The sequence below is a fragment of the Hemitrygon akajei genome, chromosome 11, assembly GCF_048418815.1.
Source record: "Hemitrygon akajei chromosome 11, sHemAka1.3, whole genome shotgun sequence".
NCBI lineage: Eukaryota > Metazoa > Chordata > Chondrichthyes > Myliobatiformes > Dasyatidae > Hemitrygon > Hemitrygon akajei.
This window is the reverse complement of record NC_133134.1, coordinates 77,059,582-77,086,751: the sequence shown is the minus strand read 5'-3', so window position 1 is coordinate 77,086,751 and position 27,170 is coordinate 77,059,582. Positions and strand designations below refer to the sequence as shown.

General features: G+C 50.7%; 1 protein-coding gene across 2 annotated transcripts in view; it reads left to right on the top strand.

Annotated features, from left to right (window-relative positions):
• The window catches only part of adam15 (ADAM metallopeptidase domain 15), an 81,453-nt gene extending 61,901 nt beyond the window's left edge, over window positions 1–19,552 (top strand). Inside the window, exons 21-24 of one of the 2 annotated variants that reach the window (XM_073061184.1) lie at window positions 998–1,075; window positions 13,394–13,471; window positions 18,413–18,555; window positions 18,879–19,552. In XM_073061184.1, coding sequence (XP_072917285.1) covers window positions 998–1,075; window positions 13,394–13,471; window positions 18,413–18,555; window positions 18,879–18,942 — 363 coding nt within the window. In that variant the 3' untranslated portion in view covers window positions 18,943–19,552. The remainder of the gene's footprint in view (window positions 1–997; window positions 1,076–13,393; window positions 13,472–18,412; window positions 18,556–18,878) is intronic. The other variant, XM_073061185.1, reaches the window with a different exon arrangement.
• Window positions 19,553–27,170: the final 7,618 nt, after the last annotated feature.

The following is a 27,170-nucleotide window of genomic DNA, read 5'->3' as shown; positions in this document are numbered from 1 at the left end:
AGTGTGAAGCAACTCTCCCCACTTCCCTGGGTGGAGCTAGTCCATGCACTCAACATCCACCACATTACCTCTCCCCATCTACAAGGCACAGATCAGGAGTGTGAAGCAACTCTCCCCACTTCCCTGGGTGGAGCTAGTCCATGCACTCAACATCTGCCACATTATAAACACAAGAAATTCTGCAGATGCTGGAAATCCAGAGCAACACACACAATGTTGGAGGAACTCAGCAGGTTAGGCAGCATCTATGGAAATAAATAAACAGTCAACAATTCAGGCCGAAACCCTTCATCAGGACTGGAAGGGAAGGGGGAGGAAGATAGACTAAGGTGGGGGATAGAATCCGCCACATTACCCCCTCCCCTCCCATCTACAAGGCACAGGTCAGGAGTGTGATGGGACATTCCCCAGTTTCCTGGGTGAGTGTGGTTCCAAGCTCTCAGGAATCTTGACACTATCTGGTACAAAACAACCAACTTGATCAGCATCTGGCAAAACCCAACCCCCCCCCCCCCCCACCCACCCCAGTTATTCCCTCCCTCCACCACAGTGGGTGTAGTGTTCACCGTCTACTAAACACACTGTGTTTCTCTCCCGGCATACTCTGACTGCTACTCCTGAACCCGCCACCTCTCCCGCCAAGGGGTACGCCACCACCTACAGGTTCCCCCCCACCCCCCACCATCCCGACTGGGAAATACATCAGCAGTTCCTTCACCATCTCCGGGTCTGAATCCCAGAGATCTCTCCCCAACAGCACAATGGGAGTCCTCGCCCCACATGGACTGTGGCCGGAGATGATGGGTCACTTCCCACACCCTCTTAAGGGGGCGATAAGTGTCCGCTTGCTTCTATTTGCTTGTCTTTCCCTCACCTGCCATTGATTGTGTAAGATCATTAATGTTGCTTGTCTAACCAAGTCCTCCATGAGGCAGTCTTTTCTAGTTTTTTCCCCTGTCCGTGTGCTTTAGTGTTATTTCTCTTTCCCTCCTCACAGCCTGTCCCTCAACCACCCTCAAGATCTGCTCCACCTACAATGCCTCTTCCGCCTGACCCTATGGTGAATGCTCGCCAGGTAACCACCATGTGACTCACTGGGTGCGTTTGATTGGATGAGAGGGGCTGGGGAAGGGAGGTGAGTGGGGTTTTTGTGGGGATGAACAAGCCAAGATAGCGAGGGTTGGAGGGAAGTCCTTAGCGTTTTCAGATGCCTCGCTCACTGAGGTGCCCGGAACACACTTCCACCTCCCTCTAGCACTGTTGGTTGTGTGCGCACATCTGGGGAGGGAGCCAGATGTGGCACTCAGGATATCTTGAGGAGAAGTGGATGAATCCACCATCTGAGGTTGCTTGTTGACTTTAGATGGATCCCATGACGAGGTGAAACAGGATTGCGTTTTCAATAGATGTGGTGTCATACAGAATGGAAACAGACCTTTTGACCCAGCAGCCATGACTCCCAGCACAGAAACAGGGCCTATGGCCCAACTCAACCCATCCAGACAAGATTCCCATCCAAGCTAGTCCCATTTTCCTGTGCTTGGCCCATACCCCTCTAACAACATTTAATCAACACTTGGACAGGTACACGGATAGGAAAGGTTGAATGAACCTGCTCATCCAGCTCGTTACTTACACAATCTGCCCTCTGGGTGAAGGAGTTGCCCCTCAGGTCCCCTTTAAAATCTTTCATCTTTTAACTCAAACCTGTGCCCTTTGCCATTTGGTTCCATTACCCTAGGAAAAAAGACTGAGTGCGTCTCCCTATCCATACCCCTCATGACCTCTGTAAGATCATTCATAGAGGAGTAAAGTCCAACCTCTCCCTAAACTCAAACCTTTGCGTTGGTAATATCCTCGTAAATTCTGTTGTGTGTGGGTTTTCATTGATTCTATAGTTCTTTGTTCTACTGTGAACGCCAGCAAGTAAATGAATCTCAGTGTAGTGTATACGTACTTTGATAATAAATTTACTTTCCATCTCCTCTGCACACTTTCCAGCTTAATGACATCCTGTGACCAAATCTGTGTACGACTCTCCCAAGTGCAGTCACGACATCCCAACTCCTGACCGCTGAAGGCCAGCGTGCCAAGCATCCTTGTCGCTCTTGTGAGATGGGACGACCGCAGTGGTTCCCAACCTTTTCTATGCCCCACACCCCTAGGAAATGTTTGATTAATGTTCGCACCCCCTACAAAAGTAATATCACATTTGAAGATGAAGAATTTTTGAACCACATACAATACTCCGGGTGAACAAATTGAACTTAAAAAAAAAAGCTTTTAACTCAGTGCATAAAATACAAATATAAATTGAGCAATTAGATTGTAATTTATTCAGAAAAAATTGTAAACAGTAAAATCAATCTCATTTGTGAACATAAAATTCAATGACTTCTTTGCTGCTGCTTCTCATTCATGATTTTGTCAAAACGTGAAACTTTCTTGCTGACTGCGATCCGCAGGTCTGCCTGTGGATTCAGGTGATTCCTAGATTTTGTCTTGATTGACAAAAGAGAACTGAATCCAGATTCACACAAGTATGTTGTTGCAAATGGAATGAGGACACGGAGTGCTTTTCCACCAAGTCTTGGGAACATATCCAGTGTTGCACGCCAAAACTCCTCCAAAGTCTTGCTTTCAAATTGCATTTCAAGAGCTCGATTTGTCCGCAAATCAATAAGATCTTCCTTCAGCTCTTCATCATCTGACATTTTCTCCAAATTGTAGGTATATAAATTCATGATCCATTCTTCTGAAATCTTCAGGTCTCCAGCAACAAAATATCCATCAAACGATTCTGACAGCATTTCCAAATGAGCCACAATTCTTCATGCACAGCAGGAGTTATGGATCCAGCATCATCAACCATCTCTTCTAGTGAAGGAAAATTTGACAGACTGCCTCTTTCCATCCTTCACCAAAGACGTAACTTTTCTTTGAAGGCATTCAACTGTTTATCCCTTTTCCTTGAAGAGAAACACTCAGGTCATTCATACAAGTGAAAATGTCAGCTAAGTAAGCCAGCATTTTCAAAGAAAAGTAGTGGTTTTTTATCAGAAACAAAACCTAATTTTGGAAGAGTTCCTTGTGAATCAAAACGAGCTCTTTTGATTTTCAATGACCCAACATCATGTCATTCAACATCAGCTCCGCCATGCTTGTTCTTGAAGTGCTCTTGAAGCTTGGATGGCTTCAGATTTGAGTTGGAAAACACAACGCTACAAAGAATGCACTGGGGTTTTTGCAAGCCATCATTTCCTGTTGTGCAAGTGAAACGAAAGCACACATAGTCATCATTCCATTTCCTTCTTTTTGACACGCTGAAGGGTTAATGACGGGTTAAGGGTAAAGAGAAAAATATGAGCCAATATGAGAAAAACTATCTGACTAAGTCAGGGATGACCGCTTTACTCAACCAGACACGCTTATAGCAAAGTATCACGAGAAATACGCTTTTGAATATTATATTACGACAATATCTGCGGTTACGCAAAGATAAATCGTCAGGTGGAAATGCTACGGGGACGCGACGCGACTTATTAGGCTACTCGCTACTGAATTTACACACCTATTTCTGATGATTACCAGAGATATGAACTCCCATCACACAATTCAAAGTCCTCGGTGTTAACCATGATACCTCCTCAACTAACACAATTTAAAATTATCAACGATTCAAGAAAAAAACCTTTTAAGAGAAAAAAAACCTTTGAAATTCAAAAACTTCTTTAATGCATTGAGACAAATACGAATGAACGACTTCAGCTGCTTTTTATCAAAATGTGGCTTTAAAAATTTTTATAATTGAATAGTTTGCCTACTGTCTGCGGGTTTGGTTTTAACACGAAGTCATCACTCAATGGCTGATTCGGGATGTACAAAGATTTTGGCATTATGAGATGATTCTTAACTCTGAGTTGTAACCTTCTAGCTAACACTGATGAGACTCCTCAACTCTGAAGGGTAACTTCCCAGGTAACAGTGATGAGAATCCTCAATGCTGACTCGGGCAGCGGGAGACTGGAGTGTGCTTGGGACAAACGTTACTACCACTTCTCAAGGCACACTGGCTCATCACTCAAGGACACAAGCCACTCTTTGTTGCACCCCCTGAAATTCCATCTCGCACTTCCTGGGGGTGCAGGCACCCCAGGTTGGGAACCCCTGGGCTACAGGATGTGGTTGCCTGAAGGTGTACTCACCAGTGTGTGTGTGTAAATAAATCTCTCCACTCTCACCTGAACCCTGTTCTTGATTCCCCATCACTGGATAAAATAGTGAATTCACTCTATCTGTGCCCGTCATAATTTTATACACCTCTATAAAGTCACCCCTTAGTCTCCTACACTTAAAGGAACAAAGTACAAGGTCTAAAGTTAATTCTATTACCAAAGTACGTATATGTCACCAAATATTACCCTGGGATTAATTTTCTTGCAGGCATTCACATTAGAAGTACAATAGAATCAATGAGAAACTACAAAGACTGACAAATTGTGCAAATACAAAAAGGAGGGGGGAAGTCAGGCCCTCCGTTGGCCGGGGTCGACCATGGATGTTGGGTCCCAGCTGTCGAAGTCAGCGCAGTACAATATGGAGAGCGAGCTGCTCCCCACGCAGCGGGCTCCCCCTCTCCACAGCTGATGAATCCAAAGGAACATCAGAGACGATACAGGTTGGCACCATTGGCATCGCAGGAGTTGTCAGTCAGCAGTGAAGTCGACGTAGGACTGCCTTGGGGACTCCGGCTCCGGATATTTCCTCACGGTTTACTCCTGAAGCCCTCCTCAGGAGTGTGTATGGCCACAAGGCAGCAGAGGTTTGAGATCAGAGTTTTCCTTCTCCTAGATGGGCTGCCAACCGTGACGAGACCTGCCTCCTTGAAAGGAAACAAAGTAATAAATAAATAATCAGATAAATACATAAATAAATTGGTAAATACATGCATAAACAGGTACATAAATATGCAAATTAATCAATTAATTTAAAAAAACTGAGAGCTTGAGTCCTAGCTTGTCCAATCTCTGCTTATAAACAAATTCCTGGCAACATCAGGATGGAGTGGGATGGCACAGAAACAGGCCCATCATGTCCATTGTTGTCCATCAAAACCAACTGCATCTTCTCTCATTAGGTCCATAATCTTAATATCTCATCTATTTAAAAGCCTCTAAAATGTAGTGATTCCAGTACCTCCACTGGCAGCAAGTTCCGGATAACACAACCCAGTGTGGGAAAAACTTCCTTCCTTTAGAATCGGGTTTACTGTCACTGACATATGCCATGAAGCATGTTGTGTTATGGCAGCAGTACAATGCAATACATAAAAATTGCCTCAAGTTACAGAAATAAATAAATAGTGTAAAAGAGTGATAGTGAGGTGTTGTTCATGGACTGTCAGAAATCTGATGACAGAGGGATAGTGAGGTGGTGTTCATGGACTGTCAGAAATCTGATGACAGAGGGATAGTGAGGTGTTGTTCATGGACTGTCAGAAATGTGATGACAGAGGGATAGTGAGGTGTTGTTCATGGACTGTCAGAAATCTGATGACAGAGGGATAGTGAGGTGGTGTTCATGGGTTCATGGACTGTCAGAAATCTGATGACAGAGGGATAGTGAGGTGTTGTTCATCGACTGTCAGAAATCTGATGACAGAGGGATAGTGAGGTGGTGTTCATGGACTGTCAGAAATCTGATGACAGAGGGATAGTGAGGTGTTGTTCATGGACTGTCAGAAATCTGATGACAGAGGGATAGTGAGCGGTTGTTCATGGACTGTCAGAAATCTGATGACAGAGGGATAGTGAGGTGGTGTTCATGGACTGTCAGAAATCTGATGACAGAGGGATAGTGAGGTGGTGTTCATGGACTGTCAGAAATCTGATGACAGAGGGATAGTGAGGTGTTGTTCATGGACTGTCAGAAATCTGATGACAGGGATAGTGAGGTGGTGTTCATGGACTGTCAGAAATCTGATGACAGAGGGATAGTGAGGTGTTGTTCATGGACTGTCAGAAATCTGATGACAGAGGGATAGTGAGGTGTTGTTCATGGGTTCATGGACTGTCAGAAACCTGATGACAGAGGGATAGTGAGCTGGTGTTCATGGACTGTCAGAAATCTGATGACAGAGGGATAGTGAGGTGTTGTTCATGGGTTCATGGACTGTCAGAAATCTGATGACAGAGGGATAGTGAGGTGGTGTTCATGGGTTCATGGACTGTCAGAAATGTGATGACAGAGGGATAGTGAGGTGGTGTTCATGGACTGTCCGAAATCTGATGACAGAGGGATAGTGAGGTGGTGTTCAGGGACTGTCAGAAATCTGATGACAGAGGGATAGTGAGGTGTTGTTCATGGACTGTCAGAAATCTGATGACAGAGGGATAGTGAGGTGGTGTTCATGGGTTCATGGACTGTCAGAAATCTGATGACAGAGGGATAGTGAGGTGTTGTTCATCGACTGTCAGAAATCTGATGACAGAGGGATAGTGAGGTGGTGTTCATGGACTGTCAGAAATCTGATGACAGAGGGATAGTGAGGTGGTGTTCATGGACTGTCAGAAATCTGATGACAGAGGGATAGTGAGGTGGTGTTCAGGGACTGTCAGAAATCTGATGACAGAGGGATAGTGAGGTGGTGTTCAGGGACTGTCAGAAATCTGATGACAGAGGGATAGTGAGGTGGTGTTCATGGACTGTCAGAAATCTGATGACAGAGGGATAGTGAGGTGGTGTTCATGGACTGTCAGAAATCTGATGACAGAGGGATAGTGAGGTGGTGTTCAGGGACTGTCAGAAATCTGATGACAGAGGGATAGTGAGGTGGTGTTCATGGACTGTCAGAAATCTGATGACAGAGGGATAGTGAGGTGGTGTTCATGGACTGTCAGAAATCTGATGACAGAGGGATAGTGAGGTGGTGTTCATGGACTGTCAGAAATCTGATGACAGAGGGATAGTGAGGTGGTGTTCATGGACTGTCAGAAATCTGATGACAGAGGGATAGTGAGGTGGTGTTCATGGACTGTCAGAAATCTGATGACAGAGGGATAGTGAGGTGGTGTTCATGGACTGTCAGAAATCTGATGACAGAGGGATAGTGAGGTGGTGTTCATGGACTGTCAGAAATCTGATGACAGAGGGATAGTGAGGGGTTGTTCATGGACTGTCAGAAATCTGATGACAGAGGGATAGTGAGGTGTTGTTCATGGACTGTCAGAAATCTGATGACAGAGGGATAGTGAGGTGATGTTCATGGGTTCATGGACTGTCAGAAATCTGATGACAGAGGGATAGTGAGGTGTTGTTCATCGACTGTCAGAAATCTGATGACAGAGGGATAGTGAGGTGGTGTTCATGGACTGTCAGAAATCTGATGACAGAGGGATAGTGAGGTGGTGTTCAGGGACTGTCAGAAATCTGATGACAGAGGGATAGTGAGGTGGTGTTCATGGACTGTCAGAAATCTGATGACAGAGGGATAGTGAGGTGTTGTTCATGGACTGTCAGAAATCTGATGACAGAGGGATAGTGAGGTGGTGTTCATGGGTTCATGGACTGTCAGAAATCTGATGACAGAGGGATAGTGAGGTGGTGTTCATGGACTGTCCGAAATCTGATGACAGAGGGATAGTGAGGTGGTGTTCAGGGACTGTCAGAAATCTGATGACAGAGGGATAGTGAGGTGGTGTTCATGGACTGTCAGAAATCTGATGACAGAGGGATAGTGAGCTGTTGTTCATGGACCGTCAGAAATCTGATGACAGAGGGATAGTGAGGTGTTGTTCATGGACTATCAGAAATCTGATGACAGAGGGATAGTGAGGTGGTGTTCATGGACTGTCAGAAATCTGATGACAGGGATAGTGAGGGGTTGTTCATGGACTGTCAGAAATCTGATGACAGAGGGATAGTGAGGTGGTGTTCATGGACTGTCAGAAATCTGATGACAGAGGGATAGTGAGGTGGTGTTCATGGACTGTCAGAAATCTGATGACAGAGGGATAGTGAGGTGTTCATGGACTGTCAGAAATCTGATGACAGAGGGATAGTGAGGTGGTGTTCATGGACTGTCAGAAATCTGATGACAGAGGGATAGTGAGGTGGTGTTCATGGACTGTCAGAAATCTGATGACAGAGGGATAGTGAGGTGTTGTTCATGGACTGTCAGAAATCTGATGACAGAGGGATAGTGAGGTGTTGTTCATGGACTGTCAGAAATCTGATGACAGAGGGATAGTGAGGTGGTGTTCATGGACTGTCAGAAATCTGATGACAGAGGGATAGTGAGGTGGTGTTCATGGACTGTCAGAAATCTGATGACAGAGGGATAGTGAGGTGTTCATGGACTGTCAGAAATCTGATGACAGAGGGATAGTGAGGTGGTGTTCATGGACTGTCAGAAATCTGATGACAGAGGGATAGTGAGGTGGTGTTCATGGACTGTCAGAAATCTGATGACAGAGGGATAGTGAGGTGTTGTTCATGGACTGTCAGAAATCTGATGACAGAGGGATAGTGAGGTGTTGTTCATGGACTGTCAGAAATCTGATGACAGAGGGATAGTGAGGTGTTGTTCATGGACTGTCAGAAATCTGATGACAGAGGGATAGTGAGGTGGTGTTCATGGACTGTCAGAAATCTGATGACAGAGGGATAGTGAGGTGGTGTTCATGGACTGTCAGAAATCTGATGACAGAGGAAGAAGCTGTTCCTGAATCACTGAGTGCTGGTCTTCTGGCTTCTGCACTTCTTCCCTGTGGTAGTAACAAGTTGTTATGATCCTCTACCATGGGGAAAGACATTTGGCCATCTTCCCTCTTAAAGCCTCTCATGGGTTGGCACGGTAGTTTAGTTGTTATCACAACACTTTACAGGACAGGTGAGCTGGGTTCAATTCCCACCGCAGCCTGTAAGGAGTTTGTACATTCTCCCTGTTACCACATGCATTTCCTCCAGGTGCTCTGACTTCCCCTCATAGTCCAAGGATGTACCGGATGGTGGGTTAATTGTTCATTGTGAATTGTCTTGTGATCAGACTGGGGTTAATATGCGGGATTGCTGAATGTTGTGGTTTGAATGGCCTGCTTGGTGCTGTATCTCAAAGAAATAATCTTATACACCCCTATCAGGTCACCCATCAGCCTCCTTCACTGCAGCAAGCATCTCTGTCTACCCATACCTACTGTCCTCCAATCCAGACAAGATCCTGGATCCCCTTTGCAGTGCAGTTTCATCCTGTGGTCCCACCTCAGAGGAGTGAAGAAGGCACTTGGCATGTTGGCCTTCATCACTCGGTATTGAGTTGGCACTTGTTGTGTACAGTTTTGGCTACCTGGTTACAATAAAGATGTTGCTAAGCTGGGAAGGGTGCAGAGAAGATTTACAGCAATATTACCAGAACTAGCGGGATTGAGTTACAGAGAGAGGTTGTGCAGGCTGGGACTTTAGTCCTTGGAGTGTAGAAGACCAAGGGGTGACCTTAACCATGAGGGACATTGATAGGGTGAAAGCACACAGTCTTGTCTCAGGGAAAATGAACCAAATACTCGAGGGCACAGGTGAGAGGAGCAATTTAAAAGAGGGCTCGAGGGGCAACTTCTTCACCCCGAGGGTGGTCAGTGCATGGAACGAGCTGCCAGAGGATGTGGTTGAGGCAGGAACATTAACATTTGGATAAGTACATGAATAGGGTCAAATGGGTCTAGCTAGTGTGGGGCAGGGACCAGATGGGCTGAAGGGACTGCTTCCCAGCTGTATGACTCCCATGAGGCAATTCTGCCATTGTTGCTGTTCCTTCCTCACCAGTGGTTGAAACACTGAGTGGGGGGAGGCTATTCAGCCCATTAAGACCCTTACTGTCCAGAGGAACTCTAACTAGCCCCAACATTACCGCAATTCTTTAATGTCCTTCCCCGATAGAGATCTGACAGGTTAATCAGCAACTCCACCTTCACCTCTTCAGGGCAGCAGAGCTCTAAATCCGCACCCCTTCCTCAACTGGGATCCAATTACAAAGCTGAGTTCATTGTAAACCCCTCCCGTTTGGATTACCACCACCTACTCTCGGGGGAACACCAGTTCAGTCTTGGAGGGGGACAGGGTTGAGGATGTTTGAGGGAGGACGTCCTACCACATTCTGCGCATTGGTTAAGGGCCCTGGTGTGGTCAGCTGGAAACTGGTGCCCGTAATGTCCTCTTACTACTGACCCAGCTGCTCTCTGGTTAAATTTAAGAACCTCGCTACTCAAATGAGAGTCCCCAACACCAACCCCCTTCATTCGATCACTTTGAGTCACATAGGAATAGATCTAGGTGTTAACGTAAGACATAGGAGCCAAATTATTCAACTTGGTCAGTCAAATTTGGTCCGCCATTACATCATGGTTAATGGATGCCAGAGTAATGTAGTGGTTAGCGCATTGTAATTACAGCGTGGGGCATCGGAGCTCGCAGTTCAATCTGTTTGGAGTTTCTGTGTTCTCCCCGTGGAACATGTGGCTTTCCTCCGGGTGCTCTGGTTTCCTCCCACAGTCCCAAGATGCACCAGTTAGTAGGGTAATTGGTTATTGTAAATTGTCCTGTGATTAGACTTGGGTTAAATTGGCAAGTTGCTGGCAGTGTGGCTTGTTGGAACGGAAGGGCCTTTTCCACACTATGTCTCTAAATAAAAATAAAATAAAACTTACTATCCCTCTCAACTCCATTCTCCTCCCATCTTCCCGTAACCTCTGCTTTAAATATATCCAGTGACTTGGCCTCCTGAGCCTCCTGTGGCAATGAATACCACAGATTCACCACCCTCTGGATAAAGACATTCCTCATCATCTCTGTTCTAACGGGATGTCCTTCTATTCTGAGCCTGTGCCCTCTGGTCTGAAGCTCCCCAACTATAGAAAACATCCTCTCCACATCCACTCACTCTAGGCCTTTCAATATTTGGCAGGTTTCAATGAGATTCCCCCCTTCATTCTTCTAAACTCCTGTGAGTAGAGATTCAGAGCCATCAAACGCTTCTCATACATTAACCCTTTCCTCCCTGGGATCATTCCCATGAACCTCTTCTGGACCCTCTCCAATGGCAGCACATCCTCCTTTAGATATTGGATGCAAAGCAGATCGCAGTTCTCCAGATGTAGTCTCACCGATGCCGTGTGAAGCATACAGTACGTTTTTGTGTATCCTTACTTAACGAGTAAGTTCTTCCAAAGAGATTGAAGGACATCCAATTAGAACAGAGATGCGGAGAAATTGCTTCAGTCAGAGGATGGTAAATCTGTGGAATTTGTTGCCACGAGTGGCTGGAGGCCAAGTCATTGGGTGTATTTTGTTACGTACCCCGTAACTGGGTCACTTACCAGCAAAGATAGAGAGGTCCGTTGAAGTCTGATGGTACTATTTTTAACAGTATTTATTGATAGAAATACACAAAAATAATATCAATGCAAACACACAGATAATATACATCGTCAATACTAAATCTAAAAGCGCGGGTATAATAATAATCAATAAGAAATAAGCTGTATCGTTGTCTGGGGATAATGAATTGTCCGATGGAAATATATGGTTCGTTCAGTTCATACAGGCTGCAGCCGTTGGGGACCCTGTGTGGCAATTGTTGGAGAGATAGAGACGGGTTAAAACTTGCCCATTCTGTTTATGATGTCAATCCTTCGAGAGTAGTTGAGAGTTGAGATCCCCGTTCTTAGCTAAAAACCGTTTTTCCGTGGCAAAGGTCACCGATTCCGGGCAAATGGAAGTGGACGCACGTGGCCTTCCACTGGCTTTCGCTATTACGGGATCGCTAGCGTTTCTTCTGGTGTGTCTCAGGGGCTGTTCCCACAGACCCTCTTTTTATCCTGACTCACAGGGTCTCAGGTGTCAATCAGGTTGGGGATGATGCAATCCCTCCACCAACTTCCTCCTTGGTTCATTGCCTGGGGCTTTGATTGCATCATCCAGGATGCAATACACAAGTCCGTCTCCAAGAGACAATAGCCGGTATCAATGGGTCTGCCTTTCGGAGGCCAGGACACATTCCAACCCTTTTGTGGATTCTGTATGTCTTTCTCTCATTTCCTGTGTCTCCTGAATTGACTCAATAGTGATCTTGCGATTCTCACAAAGGAGGGGGCTACCCCCTCACCCTTCAGCCCCTCAGAGCTGTGGTACATTCATAACAATTTAAGGCAGAGATAGATAGGGTCTTGATTAGCCAGGGCATCAAAGGGTATGGGGAGAAGGCAGGGGAGTGGGGATGACTGGAAAAATTGGATCAGCCCATGATTGAGTGGCAGAACAGATTCGATAGGCTGAATAGATAGATAGATAGATAGATACTTTATTCATCCCCATGGGGAAATTCAACTTTTTTCCAATGTCCCATACACTTGTTGTAGCAAAACTAATTACATACAATACTTAACTCAGTAAAAAAATATGATATGCATCTAAATCACTATCTCAAAAAGCATTAATAATAGCTTTTAAAAAGTTCTTAAGTCCTGGCGGTAGAATTGTAAAGCCTAATGGCATTGGGGAGTATTGACCTCTTCATCCTGTCTGAGGAGCATTGCATCGATAGTAACCTGTCGCTGAAACTGCTTCTCTGTCTCTGGATGGTGCTATGTAGAGGATGTTCAGAGTTATCCATAATTGACTGTAGCCTACTCAGCGCCCTTCGCTCAGCTACCGATGTTAAACTCTCCAGTACTTTGCCCACGACAGAGCCCGCCTTCCTTACCAGCTTATTAAGACGTGAGGCGTCCCTCTTCTTAATGCTGCCTCCCCAACACGCCACCACAAAGAAGAGGGCGCTCTCCACAACTGACCTATAGAACATCTTCAGCATCTCACTACAGACATTGAATGACGCCAACCTTCTTAGGAAGTACAGTCGACTCTGTGCCTTCCTGCACAAGGCATCTGTGTTGGCAGTCCAGTCTAGCTTCTCGTCTAACTGTACTCCCAGATACTTGTAGGTCTTAACCTGCTCCACACATTCTCCATTAATGATCACTGGCTCCATATGAGGCCTAGATCTCCTAAAGTCCACCACCATCTCCTTGGTCTTGGTGATATTGAGACGCAGGTAGTTTGAGTTGCACCATATCACAAAGTCCTGTATCAGTTTCCTATACTCCTCCTCCTGTCCATTCCTGACACACCCCACTATGGCCGTGTCATCAGCGAACTTCTGCACATGGCAGGACTACTCTGCTCCTATATCTTATGGTCTCATGATCTTACAGGTTCAGTAAGTACGGAAAGTTAGGATTGATGCTGGGAGGAATTTTTGCAATGAATTGTGCAAAATGGATGGAGTGAATGGGTTATGTTTGAATAGTCTACCCATTTATTAACCCTTGAAATTGTTTCTCTTCAGCCCAAGCGGGATGTCCCAGGAAGACCACCTCCGCTCTGCAAGCCACTGCCTCGGGACCCAGACCTCAGGAGTAGCCAGGTAACCTGCTGGAACAGTCCTACGTTCTCCCAATCGCCTATCTCCATCTACACTCCAGTCAACCCCGGCTCAGCCCAGATTGCGGACCAGGAAACTGAGAAGGGATGTGATGGAGGGAAGTTCACGGAGGTGTGAGGGAGAGTTGGAATGGGGAGGGTTAACTCTTCTGACTGAACAAACCCACACCAGCTCCCAAGAGGGCAGGACACCCCCTTTGAAATCCTTTGTCCTGTAGTTCGATCTCAGCCTTCTTCCTAACTCTGACCCTCTCCGGCCCCTACACTCCTCCCTGTCTCTGTAACCCCCTCCGGCCCCTACACCCCTCCCGTCTCTGTAACCCCCTCTGGCCCCTACACCCCTCCCCGTCTCTGTAACCCCCTCCGGCCCCTACACCCCTCCCTGTCTCTGTAACCCCCTCCGGCCCCTACACCCCTCCCTGTCTCTGTAACCCCCTCTGGCCCCTACACCCCTCCCTGTCTCTGTAACCCCCTCCGGCCCCTACACTCCTTCCTGTCCCTATAACCCCCTCCAGCCCCTACACTCCTTCCTGTCTCTGTAACCCCCTCCAGCCCCTACACTCCTTCCTGTCTCTGTAACCCCCTCCAGCCCCTACACTCCTTCCTGTCTCTGTAACCCCCTCCGGCCCCTACACTCCTCCCTGTCTCTGTAACCCCCTCCGGCCCCTACACCCCTCCCGTCTCTGTAACCCCCTCTGGCCCCTACACCCCTCCCTGTCTCTGTAACCCCCTCCGGCCCCTACACTCCTTCCTGTCCCTATAACCCCCTCCAGCCCCTACACTCCTTCCTGTCTCTGTAACCCCCTCCAGCCCCTACACTCCTTCCTGTCTCTGTAACCCCCTCCAGCCCCTACACTCCTTCCTGTCCCTATAACCCCCTCCGGCCCCTACACTCCTTCCTGTCTCTGTAACCCCCTCCGGCCCCTACACTCCTTCCTGTCCCTATAACCCCCTCCGGCCCCTACACTCCTTCCTGTCTCTGTAACCCCCTCCGGCCCCTACACTCCTTCCTGTCTCTGTAACCCCCTCTAGCCCCTACACTCCTTCCTGACTCTGTAACCCCCTCCGGCCCCTACACTCCTTCCTGTCTCTGTAACTCCCTCCGGCCCCTACACTCCTTCCTGTCTCTGTAACCCCCTCCGGCCCCTACACTCCTTCCTGTCTCTGTAACCCCCTCCGGCCCCTACACCCCTCCCTGTCTCTGTAACCCCCTCCGGCCCCTACACTCCTCCCTGTCTCTGTAACCCCCTCCGGCCCCTACACTCCTTCCTGTCTCTGTAACTCCCTCCGGCCCCTACACCCCTCCCCGTCTCTGTAACCCCCTCCGGCCCCTACACTCCTTCCTGTCTCTGTAACCTCCTCCGGCCCCTACACTCCTTCCTGTCTCTGTAACCCCTCTCCAACCCCTACACTCCTTCCTGTCTCTGTAACCCCTCTCCAACCCCTACACTCCTTCCTGTCTCTGTAACCCCCTCCGGCCCCTACACTCCTTCCTGTCTCTGTAACCCCCTCCGGCCCCTACACTCCTTCCTGTCTCTGTAACCCCCTCCGGCCCCTACACTCCTTCCTGTCTCTGTAACCCCCTCCGGCCCCTACACTCCTTCCTGTCTCTGTAACCTCCTCTGGCCCCTACACTCCTTCCTGTCTCTGTAACCCCCTCCGGCCTCTACACCCCTCCCCGACTCTGTAACCCCCTCCGACCCCTACACTCCTTCCTGTCTCTGTAACCCCCTCCGGCCCCTACACTCCTTCCTGTCTCTGTAACCCCCTCCGGCCCCTACACCCCTCCCCGACTCTGTAACCCCCTCCGACCCCTACACTCCTTCCTGTCTCTGTAACCCCCTCCGGCCCCTACACTCCTTCCTGTCTCTGTAACCCCCTCCGGCCCCTACACTCCTTCCTGTCTCTGTAACCTCCTCTGGCCCCTACACTCCTTCCTGTCTCTGTAACCCCCTCCGGCCCCTACACCCCTCCCTGTCTCTGTAACCCCTCTCCAACCCCTACTCTTCCCTGGCCCCTGCACCCCTCCAGGGCAGGAGGGCTTCACAGAGACATCAAGGGGTGTTTGGCAATCTAACCCTTCCCTCCTACATTACCCTCCATTTGCCTATCTAAGAGTTTCCTAAATGTCCCTGAAGTACCTTCCTCTACCACCACCCTGGCAGAGTGTTTCGCACACCCTCCACACTCACCCAAAGAAAAGCGCAAGCTCGCTCAGCCTGTTCTCGTTAGACATGCCCTCTGCTGTGGTAAATCTGCTGTGCGCCCTCTGAAGCATACACATCCTTCCTGAAATGAGGCGATCACAATATTCCAAGTGTGGTCTCACCAGGGTTTTATAGAGCTGCAACATTACCTCATGCCTCTTGAACCCAATCTCTTGACTAATGAATGCAAGCACACCATACACCTTCTTAACCACCCTGTCAAAATGCATGGCAATTTTGAGACATCTATGGACACAGACCCCAAGGTCCCTCTGTTCCTCCACACAGCTAAGAATTCTGCCATTAACATTTTATTCTGCCTTCATATTCAACCTTCTACTTCAATCAGCTGATTAAATAACCCAAGTTTGTCCAACCTCTCCTCGCAGGTAATGCACTCCAAACCAGACAAATCCTGGTAAACCTCTCCAAGGACACGTCACAGCTTAATACTGCTCCTGCTCTGCCAGACCACGAGATACTGCCCAGTCCATCAGGCACAACTGAGAGAAAATCTGTAACGCCCACAAAATGCTGGAGAAACTCAGCAGGCCAGGCAGCATCTATGAAAAAGAATACAGTCAACGTTTTGGCCAAAACCTTCAGCAGGACTATCAGACAAACCAGTCTCCCCTCCGGTCACGTAGTCAACACTCCCACTGCCTCAGAAAAGCTCCCAAAATAGTCATAGATCCCTCCCACCCCCCCATCAGTCAGAAGATTAAAAATGTGTACCATCAGGCTCAAGGACAGCTTCTGTCCGGCTGTAATCAGACTCTCGAACGGACCTCTCACACGCTGAAAGACAGACTCGTAATCTCCCGATCTACCTCATTGTGGCCCTTGCATTTTATTTGTCTGCCTGCACTGCACTCTCTCTGTAACTGTGACACTCTATTCTGCATTCTGTTTCCCCACACCCTTCTCCGTCTCTGTAACACCCTCCAGTCCCTACACTCTTGCCCGTCTCTGTAACCCCCTCCAGTCCCTACACTCCTGCCCGTCTCTGTAACCCCCTCCAGTCCCTACACTCCTGCCCGTCTCTGTAACCCCCTCCAGTCCCTACACTCCTGCCCGTCTCTGTAACACCCTCCAGTCCCTACACTCCTGCCCGTCTCTGTAACCCCTCGACGTACTGCTGTACGGACTGATGTGTCTGGCTGGGACACAAACAAAAGCTTTTCATCGTAGCTCAGTACACTGACAATAATAAAAGAATTCCTCTAACGGGATGACCTGAACTACTCTCAATACTCCAAATCTGGTCTAAACAAGACCTTGCAAAGTGACCTTTTGACTTCTATAGGCAACGCCCTGACTGAAGAAGGCAAGTTTGCTATATACCTTCCTTACCACACTATAGACTTGAGTTCCCGTTTTCAGGGGGCAGTGGACTTTCACCTGTACATCTGCAAGTGTAACCTCTCCAGGGAGGGACTTCCCGGTGTCCCTGGAAGGTGGGAAGAGGGGAGAGGACACAGATCTCCTGGGAATTCCTTGAAAGGACAGACTTATCTCTGAGCAAGATAGGTTGACAGGCGAGGAATCAGAATCAGGCTTATTATCTCTGACAGATCAGCTGAAACTTGTTGCTTTGCAGCAGCGATATAATGTGAAGGCATGAAGTTTATATAAATAAATAGGACCAAAAAGGTCGGTGTTTGAGACCGTGATGGAAGGTCATATCCTGAAACACCAACTGCTTATTCCTCTCCAATGATACTGCCTGACCTGCTGAGTTCCTCCAGTACTTTGTGTGTGTGTGTGTGTGTGTGTGTGTGTGTGTGTGTGTGTGTGTGTGTGTGTGTGTGTGTGTTTTGGATTTCCAGCATCTGCAGAATCCCTTGTGTTTACCCTCCCCCCTCACCTGGTCTCACCTATCACCTGCCATTTTGTACTCCCCTTCCCTTCCCAGTCCTGATGAAGGGTCTCAGCCCGAAACATCGCCTGTTTATCCCTCTGCATAGGCGCTGCCCGACCCGCTGAGTTCCTCCCGCACTTTGTGTGTGTTGCGCTGGATTTCCGGCATCTGCAGAATCTCCTGTGTTTCCGATGGTGTGTGGTCTCACAGCTTCTCGTTCCTGAAGTCCACAATCAATCCCTCGTTCTTGCTGACGTTGAGCACTTGGCTGTTGTGACACCATTCCACCAGCCAATATTTATTTACTTAGACATACAGCGTGGAACAGGCCTTCCAGCCTAACGATCCACACGGCCCAGCAACCCACCTACTGTATAAACGCTTAGCCTATTCTTAGGACAATTTACAATGACCAGTTAACCTGCTATTCGGTACATGTTTGGAATGTGGGAGGAAACCCTCGCACTCACAGGTAGAATATAGAACCTTTCTTACAGAGGATGCTGGAATTGAACTCAGAATTCTGCCTCACGCTGTAATAGGCTTGCATTAACCGCTACGCTACTGAGCTGGACAGGGTCCATCTCACTCCTGTTTGCCTCCTTGTTACCATCTCAAGATTCCACCAACGTCAGTTGTATCATCGGTTAACTCATGATGTTTGAGCTGTGCCTAGCCACACGGTGTAGATGGTGGAGCAGTGGGCTAGGTGTTGAATGTGGGTGAGGCCATGTTATCACCGATCCCCTTTGGCAGTGATTTCCTGATGAGGGCCTATTTACAGCGAAATGATGGACAGAATGGCCTCCTATCCACCCGCAGGTTAGTCTAGTAACCTCTGCTCTCTTCCCCTCAGCTTGTCTCCCGGCCGCTGCTGGTCCAGAAGCCTTCTCCCCCTAGGAAGCCCCTCCCGCGGGACCCAGGAACACGACCGGTGACCCAGTGGTCAGCGTTACAGTTTGAAGATTTCATTCCTGACCACTGTGGGCCCCCCACCAGGTGAATCACTCCGCCGTGCTCCCCCGGTTTTCGGAAGATCTCCCTCTTCTTTCCTCTAAACTCCACACCCCACCCCACCTCACCCCTCTTGATCACCACCTTGCCCTGACCTCAACCCTCCTGCATCCCCTTCCCACCCCGACCACTCCTCAACCTTACTCCTCCCTCCCTCACTCTCTCCCCCTCCCTCCCTCCCCAGTCCTCCTCTCCCTTCCCCACCCCTCCTTTATAGCCTCCCTCGACTCCCACTGTTCTGCCAGTTGCCCTCCCTGCCCCCACAGATCAAACTAACCCTCTCTCTCTCTCTCTCTCTCTCCCCACAGAGCCCCACCACCCCCTCCGGGGAAGAATCTCCCCCCACCTACCCTGCCCTCGGCCAGCTGCTGACCACTGCCCCCCTCCCCCAGTGACCAGGGCCGGGGCACAGAGAGATTGGAGAGGATGCCTGCACGTCCTCACACACTACCCTTGCGAGGAAGGGAGCTCGGGCCCGGACACGGAGGAGGACGTCGGTCGGCCAGTGGCCGTGTTGCCAGGACGCAGTGGTGGACAGTGTGACGTCATCGTGGGAGGAGTCACTGTGGGGACTTGCAGCGTCTTAAACTGACTGACCACAACTTCCCCCTCCCTCCTACAGCCTAGCACACCCGGGGGGTTTAAGCTGTGCCTAACTAATAGATCTAGCGTGTGAATGGGCCGTTTGGCCCATCAAACCACACCTATCCCCAATCCCCATTCTCCCTGCATCATCCGCTCCCCCGCAGGGGAGCAAATTTGCTGCAGCCGACGCGTCGTCGGGATGTGGGAGGGAATCCGAGCACCCGGGGGAACCTCGTGCGGTCACAGGGAAAAGGTGCAAACTGCATAGACTCCGCGCTCGCGCACCGGAGGCGGGGATCGAACCCGGTTTGTTGTCTGGAGCCCTGAGGTAGTGGCTCCATCTCCTCACTGTACCTTTTGAATAAAATTCTATTCAGGTGTTTGTCACTCCTGTCCAGTGACCGCTCGGTACCGTTAGTATAATTTGTCTCGTCACTGAGGTCGTAGCCCCTCCTCGCCCAAGTCTACAGACAGAAGTGAGGGGATCGCAGACAGAGGAATGACCTCTGAGGCGGTCGGTCTGGTTCTCAGATTCTGGTTCATTTATTTATCATGTGTACATCGAGAAACAGTGAAATGTGTCGTTTGCGTCTGAGTCTTAGGCTGCACTGGGGGCAGCTGGCAAGGGTCATCACACCTTCCGGCTCCAACTTCAGTGTGGCCTCGCTCCCTCCCTCTTGTTTCCTCTCTCCCCCCTCTCGTTCGCTCCCTCCCTCCCTCCCTCCCCTCGCTCCCTCCCTCCCTCCACTCGCTCCCTCCCTTCCTTCCCTCGCTCCCTCCCTCCCCCTCCCTCTTGTTTCCTCTCTCCACCCTCTCGTTCGCTCCCTCCCTCCCTCCCTCCACTTGCTCCCTCCCTTCCTCCCCTCGCTCACTCCCTCCCTCCCCCTCCCTCTCGTTTCCTCTCTCCCCCTCTTGCTCGCTCCCTCCCTCCCCTCACTCCCTTCCTCCCCTCGCTCAGTCCCTCCCCCTCTCGCTCCCTCTCTCCTCCCTCCCACACTTGCCCCCCTCTATTCCTGTCCCACTCTCGCGCCCTCTCTCTCTTCCCATCCTACTCCGCCACCCCTTCTGCCTTCTCACTCCCTCCCACTGTCATTCCCGCTCTCCCTCGCTGCCTGCTCTTTCTCCTGCTCCCCCTCCAGTTCAAGTTTGTTATCATCTGACTCTACGACCAAATGAAGCAAACCCCCTCTCCCTACGGGGGCAGGTTCTGTAGTTCATGTATAACCCACTCCCCTGATGATGTTTTGGGCATCGCTCTGGTCTGTTTGTGGCCAGTACCTCAGAGGGCTGGGGTGTCTGAGAGTTTGTATGATCACTGGTAGTGAGTGTATGTCTGTGTATTCTAATAAAATGCAGGTCCAGCAATAGTTTCCAGTACCAGCTGCTCAGTCTTGCCTGCGGAGAATGATAAGACTGACAACTGTGTGTGCTGGGCTGGCCATAACCACTGTGTTTCAGACATTGATGGACACAGACACCCTAACCAGGTCACCTTGACTCACTCCCTGGTACCCCCCCCCCGCCCCCCGTAAATACCGACACGCTCCCCGGGACCCCCTGTAAATCCTGACAGCCTCCGGTGGATAACAACACTCCCCGGGACCCCCTGTAAATCCTGACAGCCTCCGGTGGATAACAACACTCCCCGGGACCCCCTGTAAATCCTGACAGCCTCCGGTGGATAACAACACTCCCCGGGACCCCTTGTAAATCTTAGATGTTGGATTCGACCACTGGGCCTTGGTCACCCCATTCTCACAGCGGCTCTAGCCAGGGTTCAGGCTCAGGCACAGGGTGAAACTCCCTTTGCACAGTCCCCTCTGACAGGCAATCCCTCTACAGATGCTAAACACAAAGTACACTGCAGATGCCGGGGTCAAATCAACACGTACGAACAAGCCGGAGGAACTCAGCAGGTCGGGCAGCATCCGTGGAAACGAACAGTTAACGTTTCGGGCCGAGACCCCTGGTCAGGACACTTGGCCAGTCCTGACGAAGGGTCTCGGCCCGAAACGTTGACTGCTCGTTTCCACGGATGCTGCCCGACCTGCTGAGTTCCTCCAGCGTGTTTGCACCTCTACAGATGCTGCCTGATCTCATGGTGGCTGTCGTTGCCTGAATCGCAGAGTGTAGCAGTGTGGTGTACAGGGGTGAGACAGCTGAGCTGGTTGAGTGGAGTCACAGCAACGACACCAGCAATGCCAAGGAAATTGTTGTGGACCTCAGGAAGGTGAAGACAAGTGAACGTGCACGGGTCCTCACTGAGGTGGACAGAGTGAACTCCTGGGAGTGAAATCTCCGAGGATCCGGCCTGGTCCCAACATATTGGTGCCATCACGAAGGAGGCATGACAGCCACTATACATTCTCAGAAGCTTAAGGAGATTTGATATGACGTCAAAACCTCATCTACAGTTGTACAGTGGAGGCCATTCTGACTGGTTGCATCGATACAGAGGATTGCGAGAGGCTTGGCCTGTTCCATCACAGCTCCCCCGCTCCCCACCGCCAAAGAACATCTACAGGAGGCAGCGTCTCAGGCTGGCCACATCCATCACAGAGGCCCCACCGTCGATACTGCTGTCAGGAGCCTGAAGACCCACACCTCAACGTTCAACAACAGCTTCCTCCCACCACCATCAGGTTACTGAATCCACGAAAACCCCGAACACTATCTGTCTCTGTCTCTTTCTCTGTCTGTCTGTCTCACTTGAGTGTGTATCTCTCTCTCTCCCAACCGCCCTCTCCTGCCCCCCTCTCCCGCACCCCCCACCATCCCCCCTCTCTCCCACCGCTCCCTCTCTCCCACTGTCCCCCTCTCTCCCACCGTCCCCCCTCTCTCCCACCGTACCCCTCTCTCTCCCACCGTACCCCTCTCTCTCCCACCGTACCCCCTCTCTCCCCACCGTACCCCTCTCTCCCACCGTACCCCTCTCTCTCCCACCGTCCCCCCTCTCTCCCACCATCCCCCTCTGTCTCCCACCACCCCTCTTTCCCCCACCACCCCATCTCTGACCCACCACCCCCTCTGCCTCCTACCCCCCTCTCTCCATCTCCATCTCAGCAGGTCCTGGAGAGGAATAAACAGTCGATGTTTCGGGTGATTGTTCCTCTGGATTTCTAGCAGCTGCAGAAACTCTTGAGTCTTTCTCATTCTCTCTTTCCTCTGTCACTGTCTGATTGTCCCTGCCTGTCTTTCACTTACTCCCGCCTCCTTACTCTTTCGCCCTTTCCAGTCTCTCACTCTCTTCCCCCTCTCACTCCCTCCTCCCCTTTCTGCACCTCCCACACTCACTGCCTCCCCTACTCCCTCTCTCCCTTTTCTCTGCCTTCCCCTGCTTTGTGTCTCTCCCCCCCCCCCCCCAATCCTTCTGCCCCTGTCCCCATGCTGGGGGCTGTAGATCCAAGCTCTGACTACCTCAACCGCTTCCCCTAGGGACTCCGCTAAAGGAGAGTAACTGGATCAGAGACCCCCCACCCCCCCCCCCCCCGAGAAGCATTTTCCTGCCAGCATGCTCAATAATCCAAGAGTCATAATGGAATCAGTGGAGGGGGGAGTGAGAGAGATGAGGTAGAGAGGGGTGAAGAGTGTGAGTGTGTGAGTGGGAGAGAGACTGAGAGACTATATAGCTGGAAAGAGAGAATGAACCACACATACAATCAGTGTGTAAAAGCGAACAAACTGTACAAATACAAAAATAATAACAACAAATAAACAAACAATAAATATTGAGAACGCGAGCTGTAGAGTCCTTGAAAGTGAGTCTATAGGTTGTGGGAACAGGTCGGTGTTGGGGAGAGTGAAGTCCTCCTCTCTGGTTCAAGAACTTGAAGGTTGAGGGGTGGTAGTTGTGCATGGACCTAGTGGTGTGGGATCTGAGGATCCTGTTGGCAGCAGCGAGAGGAGAGCGTGGCCTGGTTGGCATCCCTGATGGTGGATGCTGCTTTTCTGGGCCAACTCTCCGGTAGATGCGTTCATTGGAGAAAAGGACTGGGCCACACCCAGGACCTTCTGTAGGGTTTTCCCTTCGAGGGCATCGGTGTTTCCATACCAGGCGGTGATGCAGCCAGTCCGGCTCCCAAGTTTCCAAGGGACGCATTCTGATTGACCGGAACATACCGGGAGCCTGATCGCTCGCCGTTGTCGTACCGGCTCTGGCCACCGGGTGCCGCTGTTGTCCGACAAACTGAGCTGGTCCGGAGGGTGCGTCCTGGGCTCGGCACATCGAGGTAGCACGGTTGCAGAGTAAGCTGCGGGGGAAATGCGGTGCAGGCAGGTGTAAGGGTCACGACGAGGTAGGGTGTGAAGTCAATATCTAGTGCAAGCGGTCTGTGCAATTGACAGAGCTGTCGAGCCTGGTGTTCCGCACATTCGGGCCTTTGTATCTTCTGCCCAGTGGGAGGGAGGAGAGGAGAGAGTGTCCGGGGTGGGGCGGGGTCTTTGAGTATGTTCACAAACACGAGAAAGTCTGCAGAACCTGGAGATCCGAAGCAACACACGCAAGATGCTGGAGGAACTCAGCAGGCCAGGCAGTATCTATGGAAAAGTGTCAACAGTCGACGTTTCATGTCCTGCAGAGGGGTCTCGGCCCGAAACGGCGACTGTTTATTCTCTTCCATAGATGCTGAGTTCGTCCAGCACTGTCTGTGTGTGTGTGTGTGTGTGTGTGTGTGTGTGTGTGTGTGTGTGTGTGTGTGTGTGTGTGTGTGTGTGTGTGTGTGTGTGTGTTGCTTTGATTATGTTGGTACCTTTTACCGAGACAGCGTGAAGTGTAGACGGAGCCCATAAGAGAGGCTGGTTCCCGTGACCTCGGGCGGTCCCGGGCAGAGCAGTTGCCGTAACAAGCGGCGATGCACCCGGACAGGATACTGTCTGTGGTGTATCAGTAAAACAGGAACAAGCTAAATTATTTATATTGACCTCCTGAAGGACAGGCGCGGGTGATCTCCCTTGGATCAGGACAGTGATGTTCTCAAACCCAAGGTGAGGACATGGGGGTGGGCAGCGCCTTCACCCCCTCCCCTCTCCCCTTCCCGAGGTCAATGACCAGCTCTGACACGGAGGGAGGCCGTGACAACCCGCCACTGGGCTCTATCTCCTTCCCGTTGTTATCTGAGATGTGGCCCATTATCATTAGCATGGAGTTGCCAGGTACGGGGAGCCGATTACGGGCCGAGGACGCAGCCTTGTGGGGCATCAGTGCTTAATTGAGAATCTGAATCAGGTTTATTATCAGTGGCGTAGGCCATACATCTTGTTATTTTGTGGCAACAGGGCTTTGCAACACATGACTATGAGTTGGAAGGGAAGCGTGCAGAACACGAGAGCGGGGGTCATGGGCCGGTCAGAATCCGATGGTGGGGGTGGGGGGGAAGAGGATGAGTGTGGGTCGTCAGACTCCTCTACCTCCTCCCTGGAGGTACTGAGAAGAGGGCATGTACCAGCTGGTGAGGGTCCTGAGTGATGCTGCCTTCCTGAGGCACCTGATGCCGTTTGAAGATGTCCTCGATGGTGGAGGGCCATGCCGCTGATGGAACTGGCTGAGTCGGAAACCTTGTGCAGCCTCTTGCGATGCTCTGCACTGGAGCCTTCACACCAGGCAGCGATGCAACCAGTTAGAATGCACATCTGTGGAGATTTGCTGCAGTTTTTGATGACCTAGCAAATCTCAAAAGTATCGTCTCCGCTGGTCCTCTGGACTCATTGGCTGCGTGGAGGGGTGGGGGCAGCTTGCTCTCCATTCTGTACCACCCAGTATCCGTGGTCGATCCTCACCCTCCCTCCCTCCCTCCCTCCCTCCAAATCTCCTCAAACTCCCAATGAAGAATTGCCACTGTTGTGGCTTCTTCATGATTACCTCGATGTGCTGGGTCACGTTCTGATAAACACCGGCCAGAGTCTGCGGAGGTGATCGAACGGATGAGGATGGACGGATTGGGAGGAAGAGACGCAATATTCAACCGGGAATTTAACGAGCGTCTGTTTAGGCTCAAACTCTGATTGTTTAAGTTGTGAAGTAATTACAATTCAGCGCTGAATTAGGAAGGAGGGCAGATCTATTAGACAAGGGAAATTTAATAAACAAGGAGGGCTAAATAGCATTCCGTCAGTGTGATAAATGAGAATTTCTTTTAGATGAGTCAGGCGAGGTGTGTGTGATTGGCAAGTGCTTCAGCCTGAGTGAATGAGGAAGGAATGGATTGCAGTTCCATCGACTGCCTCTGGAGGGAGCTACACTCTGTTTGAACTATTGAGTGTGTGATGGGACAGTGTAGAGGGAGCTTCACTCTGTGTCTGACCCCGGGAGTGTGTGATGGGACAGTGTAGAGGGAGCTTCACTCTGTGTCTGACCCCAGGAGTGTGTGATGGGACGGTGTGGAGGGAGCTTCACTCTGTGTCTGACCCCGGGAGTGTGTGATGGGATGGTGTGGAGGGAGTTTCACTCTGTGTCTGACCCTGGGAGTGTGTGATGGGACGGTGTGGAGGGAGTTTCACTCTGTGTCTGACCCTGGGAGTGTGTGATGGGACGGTGTAGAGGGAGATTCACTCTGTGTCTGACCCTGGGAGTGTGTGATGGGACGGTGTAGAGGGAGCTTCACTCTGTGTCTGACCCCGGGAGTGTGTGATGGGACGGTGTAGAGGGAGCTTCACTCTGTGTCTGACCCCGGGAGTGTGTGATGGGACGGTGTAGAGGGAGCTTCACTCTGTGTCTGACCCCGGGAGTGTGTGATGGGACAGTGTAGAGGGAGCTTCACTCTGTGTCTGACCCCAGGAGTGTGTGATGGGACGGTGTAGAGGGAGCTTCACTCTGTGTCTGACCCCAGGAGTGTGTGATGGGACGGTGTGGAGGGAGCTTCACTCTGTGTCTGTCCCCGGGAGTGTGTGATGGGACGGTGTAGAGGGAGATTCACTCTGTGTCTGACCCTGGGAGTGTGTGATGGGACGGTGTAGAGGGAGCTTCACTCTGTGTCTGACCCCGGGAGTGTGTGATGGGACGGTGTGGGGGGAGTTTCACTCTGTGTCTGACCCCGGGAGTGTGTGATGGGACGGTGTGGGGGGAGTTTCACTCTGTGTCTGACCCCGGGAGTGTGTGATGGGACGGTGTGGGGGGAGTTTCACTCTGTGTCTGACCCCGGGAGTGTGTGATGGGACGGTGTGGGGGGAGTTTCACTCTGTGTCTGACCCCGGGAGTGTGTGATGGGACGGTGTGGGGGGAGTTTCACTCTGTGTCTGACCCCGGGAGTGTGTGATGGGACGGTGTGGGGGGAGTTTCACTCTGTGTCTGACCCCGGGAGTGTGTGATGGGACGGTGTGGGGGGAGTTTCACTCTGTGTCTGACCCCGGGAGTGTGTGATGGGACGGTGTGGGGGGAGTTTCACTCTGTGTCTGACCCCGGGAGTGTGTGATGGGACGGTGTGGGGGGAGTTTCACTCTGTGTCTGACCCCGGGAGTGTGTGATGGGACGGTGTGGGGGGAGTTTCACTCTGTGTCTGACCCCGGGAGTGTGTGATGGGACGGTGTGGGGGGAGTTTCACTCTGTGTCTGACCCCGGGAGTGTGTGATGGGACGGTGTGGAGGGAGTTTCACTCTGTGTCTGACCCCGGGAGTGTGTGATGGGGCACTGTGGAGGGAGTTTCACTCTGTGTCTTATCCCCGGGAGTGTGTGATGGGACAGTGTGGAGGGGGTTTCACTCTGTGTCTGACCCCGGGAGTGTGTGATGGGACAGTGTGGAGGGAGCTTCACTCTGTGTCTGACCCCGGGAGTGTGTGATGGGACAGTGTGGAGGGGGTTTCACTCTGTGTCTGACCCCGGGAGTGTGTGATGGGACGGTGTAGAGGGAGTTTCACTCTGTGTCTGACCCTGGGAGTGTGTGATGGGACAGTGTCGAGGGAGCTTCACTGTAATGGGATGCTGTAGAGGGAATTCACTCTGTATCTGACCCTTAGAATGTTTAAGTGTGTAACCCACTCTTGGGGATCTATTATCCTATATATAAACCCCCTGAGCCCCTGGA